The sequence below is a fragment of the Gymnogyps californianus genome, unplaced genomic scaffold (genome assembly GCF_018139145.2).
Source record: "Gymnogyps californianus isolate 813 unplaced genomic scaffold, ASM1813914v2 HiC_scaffold_50, whole genome shotgun sequence".
Classification (NCBI taxonomy): domain Eukaryota; kingdom Metazoa; phylum Chordata; class Aves; order Accipitriformes; family Cathartidae; genus Gymnogyps; species Gymnogyps californianus.
The window spans coordinates 67,251-81,413 of NW_026114400.1; the positions used below are offsets into that span (position 1 = coordinate 67,251).

A 14,163-nucleotide genomic window follows, 5' to 3' on the forward strand; every position below is an offset into this window, starting at 1 on the left:
AGAGAGGGCTTACAATCAGACTATAATTTGGAATATGCATTCTCCAAAAACCCACAACCCCTAAGATAGCTAGCTTGTGTTTCCTGTTTACTAGTTGGTGGAGACATAGCTGCTATTTTGTTGATCACATCCATTGGGATGTGACGACGTCCGTCTTGCCATTTTATTCCTAAAAACTGAATCTCCTGTGTGGGTCCCTTCACCTTACTCTGTTTTATGGCAAAACCGGCTTTCAGAAGGATTTGGATTATTTTCTCCCCTTTCTCAAAAACTTCTTCTGCTGTGTTGCCCCATACGATGATGTCATCCATGTATTGCAGGTGTTCTGGAGCTCCACCTTTTTCCAGTGCAGTCTGGATCAGTCCATGGCAAATGGTGGGGCTGTGTTTCCACCCCTGGAACAGTCGATTCCAGGTGTACTGGACGCCCCTCCAAGTGAAAGCAAACTGTGGCCGGCACTCGGCTGCCAAAGGGATTGAGAAAAATGCATTAGCGATATCACTTGTGGCGTACCACTTGGCTGCTTTTGACTCCAGTTCATATTGAAGTTCTAGCATGTCTGGCACAGCAGCACTCAGCGGTGGCGTGACTTCATTCAGGTCATGATAGCCTACTGTTAGTCTCCATTCTCCATTAGACTTTCGCACTGGCCATATGGGGCTGTTAAAGGGTGAGCGAGTCCTGCTGATCACTCCTTGGCTCTCCAGTCGATGAATCAGCTTATGGATGGGAATCAGGGAGTCTCGGTTGGTGCGATATTGCCGCCAGTGCACCCTTGTGGTAGCGATTGGCACCTGTTGTTCTTCGACCCTCAGCAACCCCACAACCGAAGGGTCCTCAGAGAGACCGGGCAAGGTGGACAACTGTTCAATTCCCTCTGTCTCCAAGGCAGCTATACCAAAGGCCCACCAGTACCCCTTTGGGTCCTTGAAATACCCCCTCCTGAGATAGTCTATGCCAAGGATGCATGGGGCCTCTGGGCCAGTCACAATGGGGTGTTTCTGCCACTCATTCCCAGTTAGGCTCACTTCAGCCTCCAATACAGTTAGCTGTTGGGATCCCCCTGTCACCCCAGGAATACAGATGGGTTCTACCCCTTTATAGCTTGATGGCATTAGAGTACACTGTGCACCGGTGTCTACTAGGGCTTTATACTCCTGTGCATCTGATGTGCCAGGCCATCGAATCCACACAGTCCAATAAACCAGGTTGTCCCTCTCCTCCGCCTGGCTGGAGGCAGGGCCCCTCTAGTACTGGTCATAGGATTCTCCACTCACTTTCTGTAAAAATGGATTAGAATTCCTTCTCATAGAATCAGGAGTAAGATCAGCCCTTCCACTCTGTCTGCCACACCGCTCGCAGTGCTCACTGGAGGCTGAAGCAGCAATTTTCCTGGAAGAACCCTCATTTGTGGTTGTTTCTCCTTGCAATTCACATACCCATGCATCTAGGACCGAGGTAGGTTTTCCATCCCACTTCCTCATATCCTCTCCGTGGTCAAGCAGGTAAGACCACAGGAATACCCCGTGGTATATACCTTCTCTCTCTTCTCTCTTGCCCAGAAGAATACCTTCTCCTAATAGCTGAGATATTGGTCCGTACAGGTGGGCGGCCAAACTTATCCTCAAATCGCTGGAACTCTTGGGACCATTTCTCGGCTAGCGTGTCTGGCAGTTTCTCCACAGCCGCGATGAGGGAGGAAGTGAGACTTTCTTCGTATTGCCAAAGTCGGCGAGCCAATTCATCTACTGTTGGTCCCTCCTCGTCTTTCCAGTCCATTACTGCCAATGCATTGGCATACGACGACGGTGCGCTTCGTACAAACTTCCACCACATGGGTCGTGCACATTGGACTTCATCTGGATCTGTGGGTAACTGCCCATCGTCTGGGTCATAATAAACCATCTCCCGCATGGCTAATTCCCTCAGGTACTGGATACCTTTCTCCATGGTGGTCCACTTGCCTGGGTGACATATAACATCTTCCTTGAAGGGGTACCTTTCCCTCACACCTGACAGAAGTCGCCTCCAGAGGCTGAGGGCTTGTCTCTTTTTTCCAATTGCCTTCTCAATGCCCCCTTCCCTAGAAAGGGATCCCAGCTGCTTGGCTTCCTTACCCTCTAATTCCAAGCTACTTGCCCCATTATCCCAGCATCGGAGCAGCCAGGTGATAATGTGCTCGCCTGGATGACGGCTGAAGTCTTTTTGCATATCTCGCAGCTCACTCGGGGATAGGGATCGGGTGATTATCTCTGGTTCTGCCTCTTCCTCCTGTTCTCGTGATGACCCTGCTTCACCTTCATCCTTCGCTAAGCGAACTGATTTTTTTGTATATTTCTTCTTCTGTATAGGGGCGATTGATATTGGCACCGGTTGGTTCTCTGGTTCAGCTGCATCATCCGTCACCAAGGTTTGAGTAGCCACGGTGCCTGTCGCCGGAGTCTGAGTAGCTACAGTGCTTATTGCTGGGGTTTGAGTAGCCACAGTTGTGGGGACTGGAGTAGCCGCAGCACCTGTTGTCGTGGTTTGAGTAGCCGCAGTGCTTGTTGCGGGAATTAGAGTAGCTGCAGCGCCTGTTGCCAGGGTTTGAGTAGCCGCGCTGCTTGTCGCTGGGGTTTGAGTAGCCACAGTGCCTGTCGACGGAGTCTGAGTAGCTACAGTGCCTGTCACCAGGGTTGGAGTAGCTGCAGTCGTGGGAGTTGGTCTCTGGGTGGTATTTTTAAATAGTTGTTTAACCCTAGACAAGATCTGAATCACATTCAGGAACAGGCTGGTTCCTAGCAATAGGACCATGCTGAGTTCAACATCCCAAGGATATTCAAAATTTACAAACTCCTTCAATGCTATTGCAATTAACCTGGCAGAGAAAGGGAAGATGTGGGAAGATGTCTCCCCAATAGGTTGGCTCCCCGAGGAGAAAAGGTAGAAAGTGCAATTATTAATATTCTCTAGGAGATAGCACCCGAAGTACGGAGATGTCTCCTCCATAGATTGGCTCCCAGAGGAGAAAAGGTAAAAGGTACAATTATTAATAGTCTCCCATAGGCAGCTCCCGAAGTACAGAGGTGACAACAATGCCGAGTACAAACACCCGATTAGTTTCACGGCCTGCACTTCTATCATATCATAAGCCAGTGTTACAAACAACAACAACAACATGATAACTCTAGCCTGGTTCCCACAGATGATAAACAGCACAACAGGGAGCATATACTGCAAGTAGGGCATTACATAATGCAACTTCAAGAACCACAACACCAACCTTGAGAGCAAACGAACCCACATTGTAACCAGTAACTATCAAACCAATACAATGAATACTTATAACAAGTTTGTTTTAACACACTCTGATCAGATCCGTCATTATCTCAACCCTTCGTGCCCCACGTTGGGCACCAAAAAGGGCTGTCATGGTTTAACCCCAGTCAGCAACTCAGCACCACGCAGCCGTTTCCCCCTCCCCCTCCCAGTGGGGTGAGGAGGAGGAAAGCAAAGGAAAAAAAAAAGTAAAACTCATGGGTTGAGATAAGAACAGTTTAATAACTAAAGTAAAATATAATACTAACAATAGTAATAATGAAATATAATAATAATAGTAATGAAAAGGAATACAACAAAAAAAGAAAGGGGGGGGAAGAAAAAAACCAGTGATGCACAATGCAATTGCTCACCACCTGCTGACTGATGCCCAGTTAGTTCCCAAGCTGTGATCCGCACCTCCCAGCCAACTCCCCCCCGTTTATATACTGGGAATGATGTTCCATGGTATGGAATACCCCTTTGGCTAGTTCAGGTCAGCTGCCCCGGCTCTGCTCCCTCCCAGCTTCTTGCACACCTGCTTGCTGGCAGAGCATGGGAAGCTGAAAAGTCCTTGGCTTAAGATAAGCGCTACTTAGCAACAACTAAAACATCGGAGTGTTATCAACATCATTCTCACACTAAATCCAAAACCCAGCACTGTACCAGCTACTAAGAAGAGAGTTAACTCTGTCCCAGCCGAAACCAGGACAGCCCCCTTTAGTTACTGGAAGGCTGCTATAAGGTCTCCCTGGAGCCTTCTCTTCTCCAGGCTAAACAACCCCAACTCTCTTCAGCCTGTCCTCATAGGAGAGATGCTCCAGCCCTCTAATCATCTTCGTGGCCCTCCTCTGGACTCGCTCCAACAGGTCCATGTCCTTCTTATGTTGGGGGCCCCAGAGCTGAACACAGTACTCCAGGTGGGGTCTCACAAGAGTGGAATAGAGGGGAACAATCACCTCCCTTGACCTGCTGGTCATGCTTCTTTTGATGCAGCCCAGGGTACAATTGGCTTTCTGGGCTGCAAACGCACATTGCCGGGTCATGTTGAGCTTCTCATCCACCAATACCCCCAAGTCCTTCTCCACAGGGCTGCTCTCAATGCACTCATCGCCCAGATTGTATCCATGTTTGGGATTGCCCTGACCCGTGTGCAGGACCTTGTACTTGGCCTTGTTGAATTCATGAGGTTCACGCAGGCCCACTCCTCAAGCCTGTCAAGGTCCCTCTGGACGCCATCCCTTCTCTCCAGTGTGTCGACTGCATCACTCAGCTTGGTGTCGTCGGCAAACTTGCTGAGTGTGCACTCAATCCCACTGTCCGTGTCGCCGACAAAGATGCTAAACAGCACCGGTCCCAATATCGACCCCTGAGGAATGCCACTCGTCACTGGTCTCCACCCAGACATCGAGCCATTGACCACAACACTTTGAGTGCGACCATCCAGCCAATTCCTTATCCACTGAGTGGTCCACCTGTCAAATCCATGTCTCTCCATTTTAGAGACAAGGATGTTGTGCGGGACAGTATCAAATGCTTTGCGCAAGTCCAGGTAGATGATGTCAGTTGCTCTTCCCTTATCCACCAATGCTGTAACCCCGTCATAGAAGGCCACCAAATTTGTCAGGCACAATTTGCCCTTAGTGAAGCCATGTTGGCTGTCACCAATCACCTCTCTGTTTTCCATGTGCCTTAGTATAGTTTCCAGGAGGATTCACTCCATGATCTTGCTGGGCACAGAGGTCTTGTCATAAACAGTTTCTTAATAACTCTTAGAAGTAATATACATCAACCTGTTCTTGTTTAAAGCCTTTCTAGATTTCACCAACAAATGAAAAAAACCACCACTTCTGTTTAAAAATATTCCCATCCACTTATTTCACATTGCATTGTCCATTTGTTTCATATATGTGGTAAAAGTGTTTTTAGCAAAACTTTTGGGCTGTATGTAAGCAGAGGGTAAATGACTGTACTTCTGCAGGTGAGGTTTTATACCAAACGTTGTTTGAAAGATGGTTCTGAATCCTGTTTTGTGCAGTGGAAGCTAGTACATAATTTAAATGTAGATATAACTGTTGTAACAGTCAAGACTTCAGCCTCTGTTCTACAAATATGTAACTTCAAACTTACATATAATCCCACAGGTGAAGTACAGACATAAACCTTTATAAGGTCCAGACCAGAGTGAATAAGGGTTTTTTTTTTCTTGCTTGCTAAAATGAGAAGTGTTTGATGTCACTTACCATTTTGTCGTAGATTTAATATAATAATGAACGGTGCTCTTTTTTTCCTAGTGCGTTTCTATGAGGGAGTAGTAGAACTCTCTCTTACAACTGCTGAGAAGAAAGATCCCCAAGGTCTTGGCCTTCATTTCTATAAAAATGGAGAACCAGAAGAGGATGTTGTTGGACTCCAAGCTTTTCAAGAGAGGCAAGTTTTCAGGATACCTTGTTACCATTATATGGGGTGCTTTATTTCAAGTGACTGGAAAAGTAGCTCTTTTGGGGAAGGTATGGAGGGTAATGACAAACAAGCATTTTAGAATAAGGGACAGAATATAGATGTTTTTGCCCAACATGATTTCCTTGATTATCATTAATACAGCACCAACTTAATTTGGAACAGAGGGTAAACTGATATATGCAGAAAACTGTGATCTGAACATTACAGAAATATTTGTTAGATGATTGAGAACAAACTAGATTGTGGCAACTAGCTGACAATAATCTATGACTTTTTTTTCATTTTAGTAATTATGTTTACAAAGGCATACAATAACAACATTTGAGAAGAGCATTTCATAGATAGTTGCAATGAAAATTGTGAGGCTTTTATTTTCTTTTGCTCTATTTACAGACTGAACAGCTACAAGTGTATCACTGACACCCTTCAAGAGTTAGTGAATCAAAGTAAAGCTGCTCCTCAGTCTCCCAGTGTACCCAAAAAGCCAGGTCCTCCGGTGCTGTCATCTGACCCCAACATGCTAAGCAACGAAGAAGCAGGACACCATGTAAGAAACTTGCAAAAAAAAAAACATGACTGCACTCCAGAAATAGTGTGATTTGAAGGGGTGTAGAATTTATTATTTAAAAAAAAAAAAAGGAACAGTTTAGTGAAGTAGATAAACATCAAGATTTGTCATGAATTGGCTTCTTTATGTACAGAGTGTTCATAAAAAATGATGATATGCAAATAACATATGAACCTAAATATTGTTGCATGCATACATAGTGCTTGATGTAATGTAACCACTTCTGGAATAGCAGCTTTGGCCTTTTCTTCCCTTAGTTTGAACAAATGCTAAAGCTGGCTCAGCATTCAACAGATGAACTCTTTAGTATTGCACTTTATAACTGGTTGATACAAGTTGACTTGGCTGACAAACTGTTACAGGTGAGCTCATCTCTATTCAAGGAAATAATTTGTTGGATGGTTCCACTGGGCTGGAAGTATCAGTATTATCAGTAATAATGCTGATGCTTTAAAAAAGAGGAGAGAGCAAGAACGTAAATGTTATCTTTATGACCTTTGCAGGTGACTGCCCCCTTTTTGGAACCCTACCTTGTGCGGATGACCAAGATTGACCAAAACAAAGTCCGTTATATGGATTTACTTTGGAGATTCTTTGAAAAGAACAGAAATTTTAGTAATGCAGCCAGAGTCTTGGCTAAGTTGGCTGACCTGCATAGGTATGGATTATGTGTGATCTATTGCATATATTGAGGTAATTGAAAAATAAAATCAAAACCTAACAGGTTTTCTTAAAATACCTAACAGGTATTTTAAAATACCTAATTTAGGTATTTTAAGAAAAGGCAAAGGACAAGAAAAGGCCAATGCCCAAGGACATTTGCTAAAAAAATTTTAAATTAATGGAATATGTTAGCTTTTAATCCAGGGCATTATTGGGAAAAAATGAAATATTTATTTTATGTATTATTCATTAGCTTGCAATGTATTTCCTGTTGTAAGTACCATATATTAAGTGGTCATTTCTTACACAGAACTTTATAATGTGATAGTGTAACCGTGGAGCCAGTGGATTAAGAAGTACACTAAAACTGAGCCTGCACAAAGAAGGGGTTTACATGGTTGGGTAATCTCCTGCATGATTTAGTAAAATCAGGAGAAGTCACATGCTAATTCCCAGGGTCTAGTTAGAATATAACTAACCCTCAAATAATTATACTAAGTACCCATTTTACACTTTGAATATTTGTTTTGCAGCACAGAAATTTCTCTTCAGCAGCGTCTTGAATACATTGCACGTGCCATTTTGAGTGCCAAAAGTTCCACTGCCGTATCCTCTATAGCTGCAGATGGTGAATTCCTACATGAACTAGAAGAGAAAATAACAATATTAATCTAAGCTACACTGTAAATGTATTATTTCACTTTGTCTCATTGGCACATGATATTTTTATTACCGATTCTGTAGAAAGTTTTCTGTGCTTTCTTCACAACATGGCAAAGTTATGCAGTTGATAGGAGACTCTGAGGTGTAAGACAGTAACATTTCTACATTTAAATAAGTTAAAGTTAATTCTGGGTGTATTCTTAAGCTTTGATTAAATTAATCCAATCTTGATTATTTTTTTCTTTTTTTTTTAACAAGGTTGCAAGGATCCAGCTTCAAATACAAGAAACATTACAGTGGCAGTATTCCCATCAGTCTTCAGTGCAAGACACAATCTCCCAGCTTGATGCTGAGCTGATGGATATAACCAAGGTGGTTAGAAATTTGTCCGTATTAAATGTCAATTTATCACGTTGGGGGGGTGGGGGGTGCTTTGCAAAGAATGATCTTATGTTGACTAGGAAAAGTAATAGATAGACAGTTTGGCATTCCTGGTCTCAGAATGTCTGTGTTACCCTAGACTGTCTTTTTCTGTACTTTGATATTCCTTCAATTTTTAGTACTTTAATTTCTTTCATGTGTTTATCTTCTTTGTTAAGCCTCTTAGATTTCTTGATTTATTGGGAGCGTCATGTTAGAAAATTAACGGTATTAATTATAACTTCATATAAAATTGGGGATTGTATTTAAGAGGTAAAACTAAATGTAGTAAATAAAAATAATTTTCATTTCGTCTTTGACACAGTTACTTAAGTTGTATCTTTACTAGTCTAATGTCTACCATACAAAATAAATAAAAGCTGATTTTAAAAATTTCCTTTTTATCCTACTTGAAATGTAAAACCTGATTATTTTTCTTTCAGCTGTATGGAGAATTTGCTGACCCTTTTAAGCTTTCAGAGTGTAAGCTTGCAATTATACATTGTGCGGGTCATTCTGATCCTATCTTGGTGCAAACTCTTTGGCAAGAAATCATTGAGAAAGGTAGGTCTTAATGGACTAGGAACAGTACAAGCTAGAACTATAGGAAAATGGTACAATTAAAGCTTTTAAGACTGATTATGTGCTGCTACTGATATGCTGTCCAGGTGAGATGCATATTTTCTGGAATATTCTGTAATATATTTGGTAAGTGTAGTTTACTAGTAATTCATTAATGTTATTACCTTTGGTTTGTGTGCCTAAAGGACAGAAAAGTAATATTTTTTACATATATGTTGGAGCATATTGCATGTATGGCTTGAATAATCATGTTCCAGATAACATTTAAGAAGTCATTTTCATTCCTTCTCGTTCTTAGACGCCATTATATATGGACTTCAGAATGCTTGTGAAATTTTGTCTTAAGGTTTCAGTATTAGGAAATTCTAATAAAAATGTTAAATCTATTGTGACAAAGATTAAAGAATCTTCAGGGAGTTCAGCATTTTTATAATGTTGATAGGAGTGGAAGCTTAAGGTTTTTGTCCATTTATAGAGAAGCAGAGTAGTGGGCACAGCTCTGCAAGCCTAGCCACTCAGCTGTGATAATCTGCCTCAACCTTTACCATAAGTGGGTAATTCACTCTCTCTTCCTGTTTGGTTTTTTTTTTCCCCTTGGATTTTGTGCTCGAGGTTGCCATTGTGCAAACAACATTGACAGTGATTTGAGGGGAAAAGCTATGTGGTAGTGTTTTTTGTGTTGGTTTTGGTGGTTGCTTTTTTTAAGTAGATTTGCATGGAACTTCAAGGAAACAAAAATCTGTGAATTATATGTGCATACACACCAGAAAGCTGTATTTTCACTTCCATGTGCTGACTTTGCACTGACAATAGCATAAGATTTTAATGTGTTAGTAGTAAATTTAAGTACCTCAGTGTAGTTGTGAATAAATGTGGAACTTTTTTCCCTGAAGTTCTCTCTAAATTATTTCTTTTCTCTTTCAGAGTTGACCAATAGTGTGTCTCTGAGCCCCGCTGACAGAATGCAAGCACTTAGTCTGAAGATGGTATTGCTTGGAAAGATATGTGCTGGCACGCCTCGTTACTTTCCTTTAGGCAAGTGGTTTAGCCTGCATAGTGAATAAACATACGCATTACATGAATGAGTCTCAGCTTTCTTTTTAGCCTCTTAAAAAAGATTTTAACCTAGGAAATGTCTCTCTCTAAACTCTAAAAGGAAAGAATATTGATAATTTTATTTTCTCCAATGCTTGTGATACATAATTACTGTAGTTATTTGTGAAATTTTTTGCTGTAGCTGAAGCAACAAATTATTTCAACCATCAGTAGTGATGGAGTTGATCTTGAGGGTAGCTGGGTGGTGCTTTTCAGTTTTGTCCACAAAATTAAGAAAAAAAGCGTTGTGATATTTGCTCGTTATTACAGTGACTTTGACAAGGGACCAAGGGGAGGGAGGTTAGACAAAAAGTAGAAATAGAATTCCTATTGCCTCTAATCTTGTAAATGCAGTATAATTGTATGTTTACAAAACCATTACAGTTTTTACAGGTGCAGTTTTTCCTAGAATTTATCTAGGGATTTAACCAGAATTTACAGGTTTTCACCCTGAATGAAGCTTAGAAGGCAGCAACAGTTACTTTTGGATGGCTGTGCAGATCGCATTTTAGAAAGTAGTAAAGTTTGTTTGTATCAAAGTACAAAGTAAAAATGTGTATTTATACATATAATAAGATTTTAGGCAACCACATTTATTTGTTGTCTTTTGAAGTATCTACTGCTATCTGCAGGGGCAGATTCTAAAAACAGTTCAGGAGATTTCTGGATCCTTTTGGAGCTGCTTTCTACTTTTGAGATGCTCAAATGTTCTGATGACTTGGTATTATATAAAAAGCTGGAAAATATCTTGTTACAGCACTAAATGTTCTTTTACAATACTAAAATATTGTTACTGACACTTAAACATGATAAAGATGCAGTAGTGTTTCAGATAGAGCTGGCTATTCTGGCAAATGAAATGATAGTATGTTCTTTTGTGATGAAACGAAAGTTAATGAACTTTTCTTAACTGCATAGTTCCATGGCAGAACTGTAATAAAGTGCTTAGTGTAAGTAATCCCTGTCATGCATTGCTGATAGCTTAATACCATCTTTGGAGGTAGTTACATTTTGCATATCCTTTCCTCTGTGCAGATTGGGGGAAACTTACATCTGCTTCACAGGTGAAAGGTACCAACTGTGTGGAAGACAGAAAATCAAACTTGGAGCTAGTAAATCACTTTCAAATGCCTTTCTTTGCTAGACTACCATTAACAAGTTGGAATCTAAACACCCCATTATATTTTTCCTCCAGATTTCTTAGTGCAGTTTCTAGAGCAACAGGTCTGCACTTTGAACTGGGATGTAGGTTTTGTAACATATACCATGCAAGAAATTGGAGTGCCATTGCCAAGGCTGCTTGAAGTATATGACCAGTTGTTTAAAGCACGGGTAAGGAAAATAGCCACAAAATAATTTTATTTTCAACTACTATCAAGGTCTTACTTTGGCAGGAAACATAAAATAATGTAAGGTGTGATATATCAAAATATCGACTTCATAGCTTTTGTTCCTTTTTACTCAAAGGTTCTTAATGTTGCTTTTTTTTTTTCCCCTGTTGATTTTATTAACTTCAGTCCTAAAGTATGAGGAAAATTGTTTTGATTTTGTTAATTGTTTTACATCACCTAAAGTTGATTTAGGATTAAGTAGGATTAGAATTGTTATGCTGCAGAAGGAACAGCATATCTTGAATATATTAATTCTATTTGTTTCCTATTCATGATTAAAATTTGCTATATTACTGCATCTTCTCTAATAATAGATTAGATGCAATAGGCAAAAAGAATAAGAATTCATATTTTTAACTTTTGGTTTGTAGAACAGGATTTCTGAATTAAAACAAAGAGAATTGACTTGATTCTTTTTACCCAGATCCCTTACAGTGTAAGGAATTCAGAACTTCCTAAAATCTATTACTTTACAGACTGTTAGGCAATGGAAAACTGAGTTAAATTCATGTATGTTTTAGTACTCAAAAGTCAAAATAGTACTCAAAACATAGACTTAATATAGATTAAGATAGAATTCCCATTTCTCTTACATTTTTGTTACAATTAATAAATAATTACCACAGCTGGCAATTTGTATACTCATACAAATGGTATGGAATATTGATACCATTTTTATACATATATGTATTTCTTGTCTCCTTAATATTTTGGAATCTTTTTTTAGGACCCATATTGGAATAGAATGAAAAAGCCTTTACACCTTCTAGAGTGTGTTCATGTATTATTATCAGGATATGTATGTGATCCAAGCAGAGTACTTCTGAGGTAAGAGAGGCAACTATATCCTAATAAACAGTAAAATATATGAAATATCCTAAAGCAGTGCACTTCCGCAATCCCCAAAGCTTTTCTTCTTTTCTTTTGGGTGAATTTATTATTTCTTTCCAAGTAGTGGTTACTGAGATTCCTCATTCTAAACCAGTTGGTAGAAACTTGTAGGGTCCTCCCTATAAACTACTTCAATAAAGATAATTTTCTCCACTTCACTGAAGATTCATGAGGAACTGAGAGGATTATTTTGTAAATTTTGGCAATGTACTTTAAGGAGTAGTACAGACAAATTTGAGGGAATCTGGGAAAAGTGGGGAAAAATGAAAATCAGGTGTTCTGTGAATGAAACAGTGAAATGTTTCATGAAGAAAGGCTAGAAGCACTGAGTTCTTGTATTCTGGAAAAGAGAAGTCTAAACGGGCATAGATCTTCCCAAATTGTTTTTAAGAGGTTGGTGATGAATCACTCTCCAAGACTAAAATTCAGCTTAATCTGCAACAGGAAAGAATTTAGGTTTAATATTAGAAAAAGTTTCTAGCTAAAAGAATAGCTATGTACTTAAAGAAGTTGCTTGCATATTATGGAATCTCTAGTGTTGGCAACTTTTGTGAATAGACTATACAAACTTCAGTCAGAACTATCTTGTCTCAGAAACAACAAGCAGAACTAGGCAATGTCTTGATAACTTTTCTAACCATACGTTTTTCTGATTCTGTTGAAAATATACATGCAAATATCCCCCATTCAAATATAGAGTTTACATCTATTTTTTTCTCACTTTTTTGGTCTTTTATGGTTAGCTGATTTAAATACTCTTAACTTGTATAGAATTTAAGTGAATGTTGTCTAATTTTAATATCTACTTAGATACTAATATCTAAATTGTTGTAATTTGATGTTCACGTTAGATATTTAAATTGCTATCTAAATTAATAACTTATTGTATTCATATCTAATATCTAAATATTAACTAAATATTTCACCTTGCTATTAACTGTATCATGTTTTATTTTTTATATTTAATATCAGATAAATAGTAATGATTAATTTATTTTCCCATTATGTCTCAGTCACAAGCATTAGCTTTCAAAAATCAATTTTTCTAATAAACAGTTAAATACTTAAAAGTAGCTGACAGATGTCTTGCTGATATGTTATTCCATTAAAACTCAAAGAATGCTCACTTTCTATTTCAGATGAATTCTAATATACAGAAACAAAAAGGAGCTTATTATTCTGTTTTCTTTACAGACGACGATTCACAAATGTTTGCTTGGATGCTGTTAGTTGCTACTTGGTTGAACTTCAGTCTATGAGCCCGACGCTAATGGTGCAGACTACTGTTGGGAATTTTAAATCACTACAGGCTAAATTAGAACAGCTTCACTGATTGACTAATATAATAAAAGAATCGTTAGCTCAGATAAAATGAACTATGAAATAAAAGTTCAGATGTCTGCACTGAATCTCTGGAAGAACAAATGCTCAGAAAGAAATTCTGAGAAAGTTGTATCTCCTGCTCCAGTTATTGATTGTGTGGCCTGTATTCCTGCTATTCTAAAGGTATCTACAAATTGTAGAATGTAAATGTGACAAATTGAGTTTCTTTTGCTACTACCAAATTTTTTAACAATAGAAAGCTTTTTTTAATACTGTTGAAATAAAATACATTGTATGATCTTTCCCTTGAGGATTAAAAATATTTGGAAAATATTTTTCTTTACTTAACATAAAGTAAAGTAATGGAGAAAAGTAGGATGTAAAATCTACTTGATAACTGTTTTACAATTATCAAAACAAGAAATGACAACCGCAGAAGGCAAGAAGATGATAAAAGCGCATGTAGATGAGTCAGGTTGTAAATGTGGTCATATCAAGGAGTAGTGATGCAATCATGACTGTGCATGAGTTTACTGGCAGGTCTTTCAATAACAAAGATAATCATTATTTCATAACTATCACTTTAAACACAACCTGCCTCTGTAAATAGAATGTTTAGGATGAAATTGCAGAAACTAGCAACCTAATTTGTATTACAAGTGAAAGAACAATATTTAAAGCCCATCAAATTATTTTCTCTATACCATTTTAATAAATATGTTGTATCTGTTAAGAAGTCAAGTAACTTCTATTTTCATTACATTCACACAAGCACCAAATTGTGTATATTCCTTAAAATGAGCAAAG

At 39.0% G+C, this 14,163-nt stretch overlaps 1 protein-coding gene across 1 annotated transcript in view; it reads left to right on the forward strand.

Moving 5' to 3' along the window:
• The window catches only part of LOC127028948 (nuclear pore complex protein Nup155-like), a 38,368-nt gene extending 25,002 nt beyond the window's left edge, over nucleotides 1-13,366 (forward strand). The window contains 11 exon segments of the mRNA XM_050914609.1: nucleotides 5,592-5,727; nucleotides 6,154-6,307; nucleotides 6,586-6,690; nucleotides 6,832-6,986; nucleotides 7,525-7,650; nucleotides 7,909-8,026; nucleotides 8,518-8,638; nucleotides 9,581-9,691; nucleotides 10,947-11,083; nucleotides 11,870-11,979; nucleotides 13,228-13,366. Of these exon segments, the coding sequence (XP_050770566.1) occupies nucleotides 5,592-5,727; nucleotides 6,154-6,307; nucleotides 6,586-6,690; nucleotides 6,832-6,986; nucleotides 7,525-7,650; nucleotides 7,909-8,026; nucleotides 8,518-8,638; nucleotides 9,581-9,691; nucleotides 10,947-11,083; nucleotides 11,870-11,979; nucleotides 13,228-13,366 (1,412 nt within the window).
• The last annotated feature ends 797 nt before the right edge of the window (nucleotides 13,367-14,163 follow it).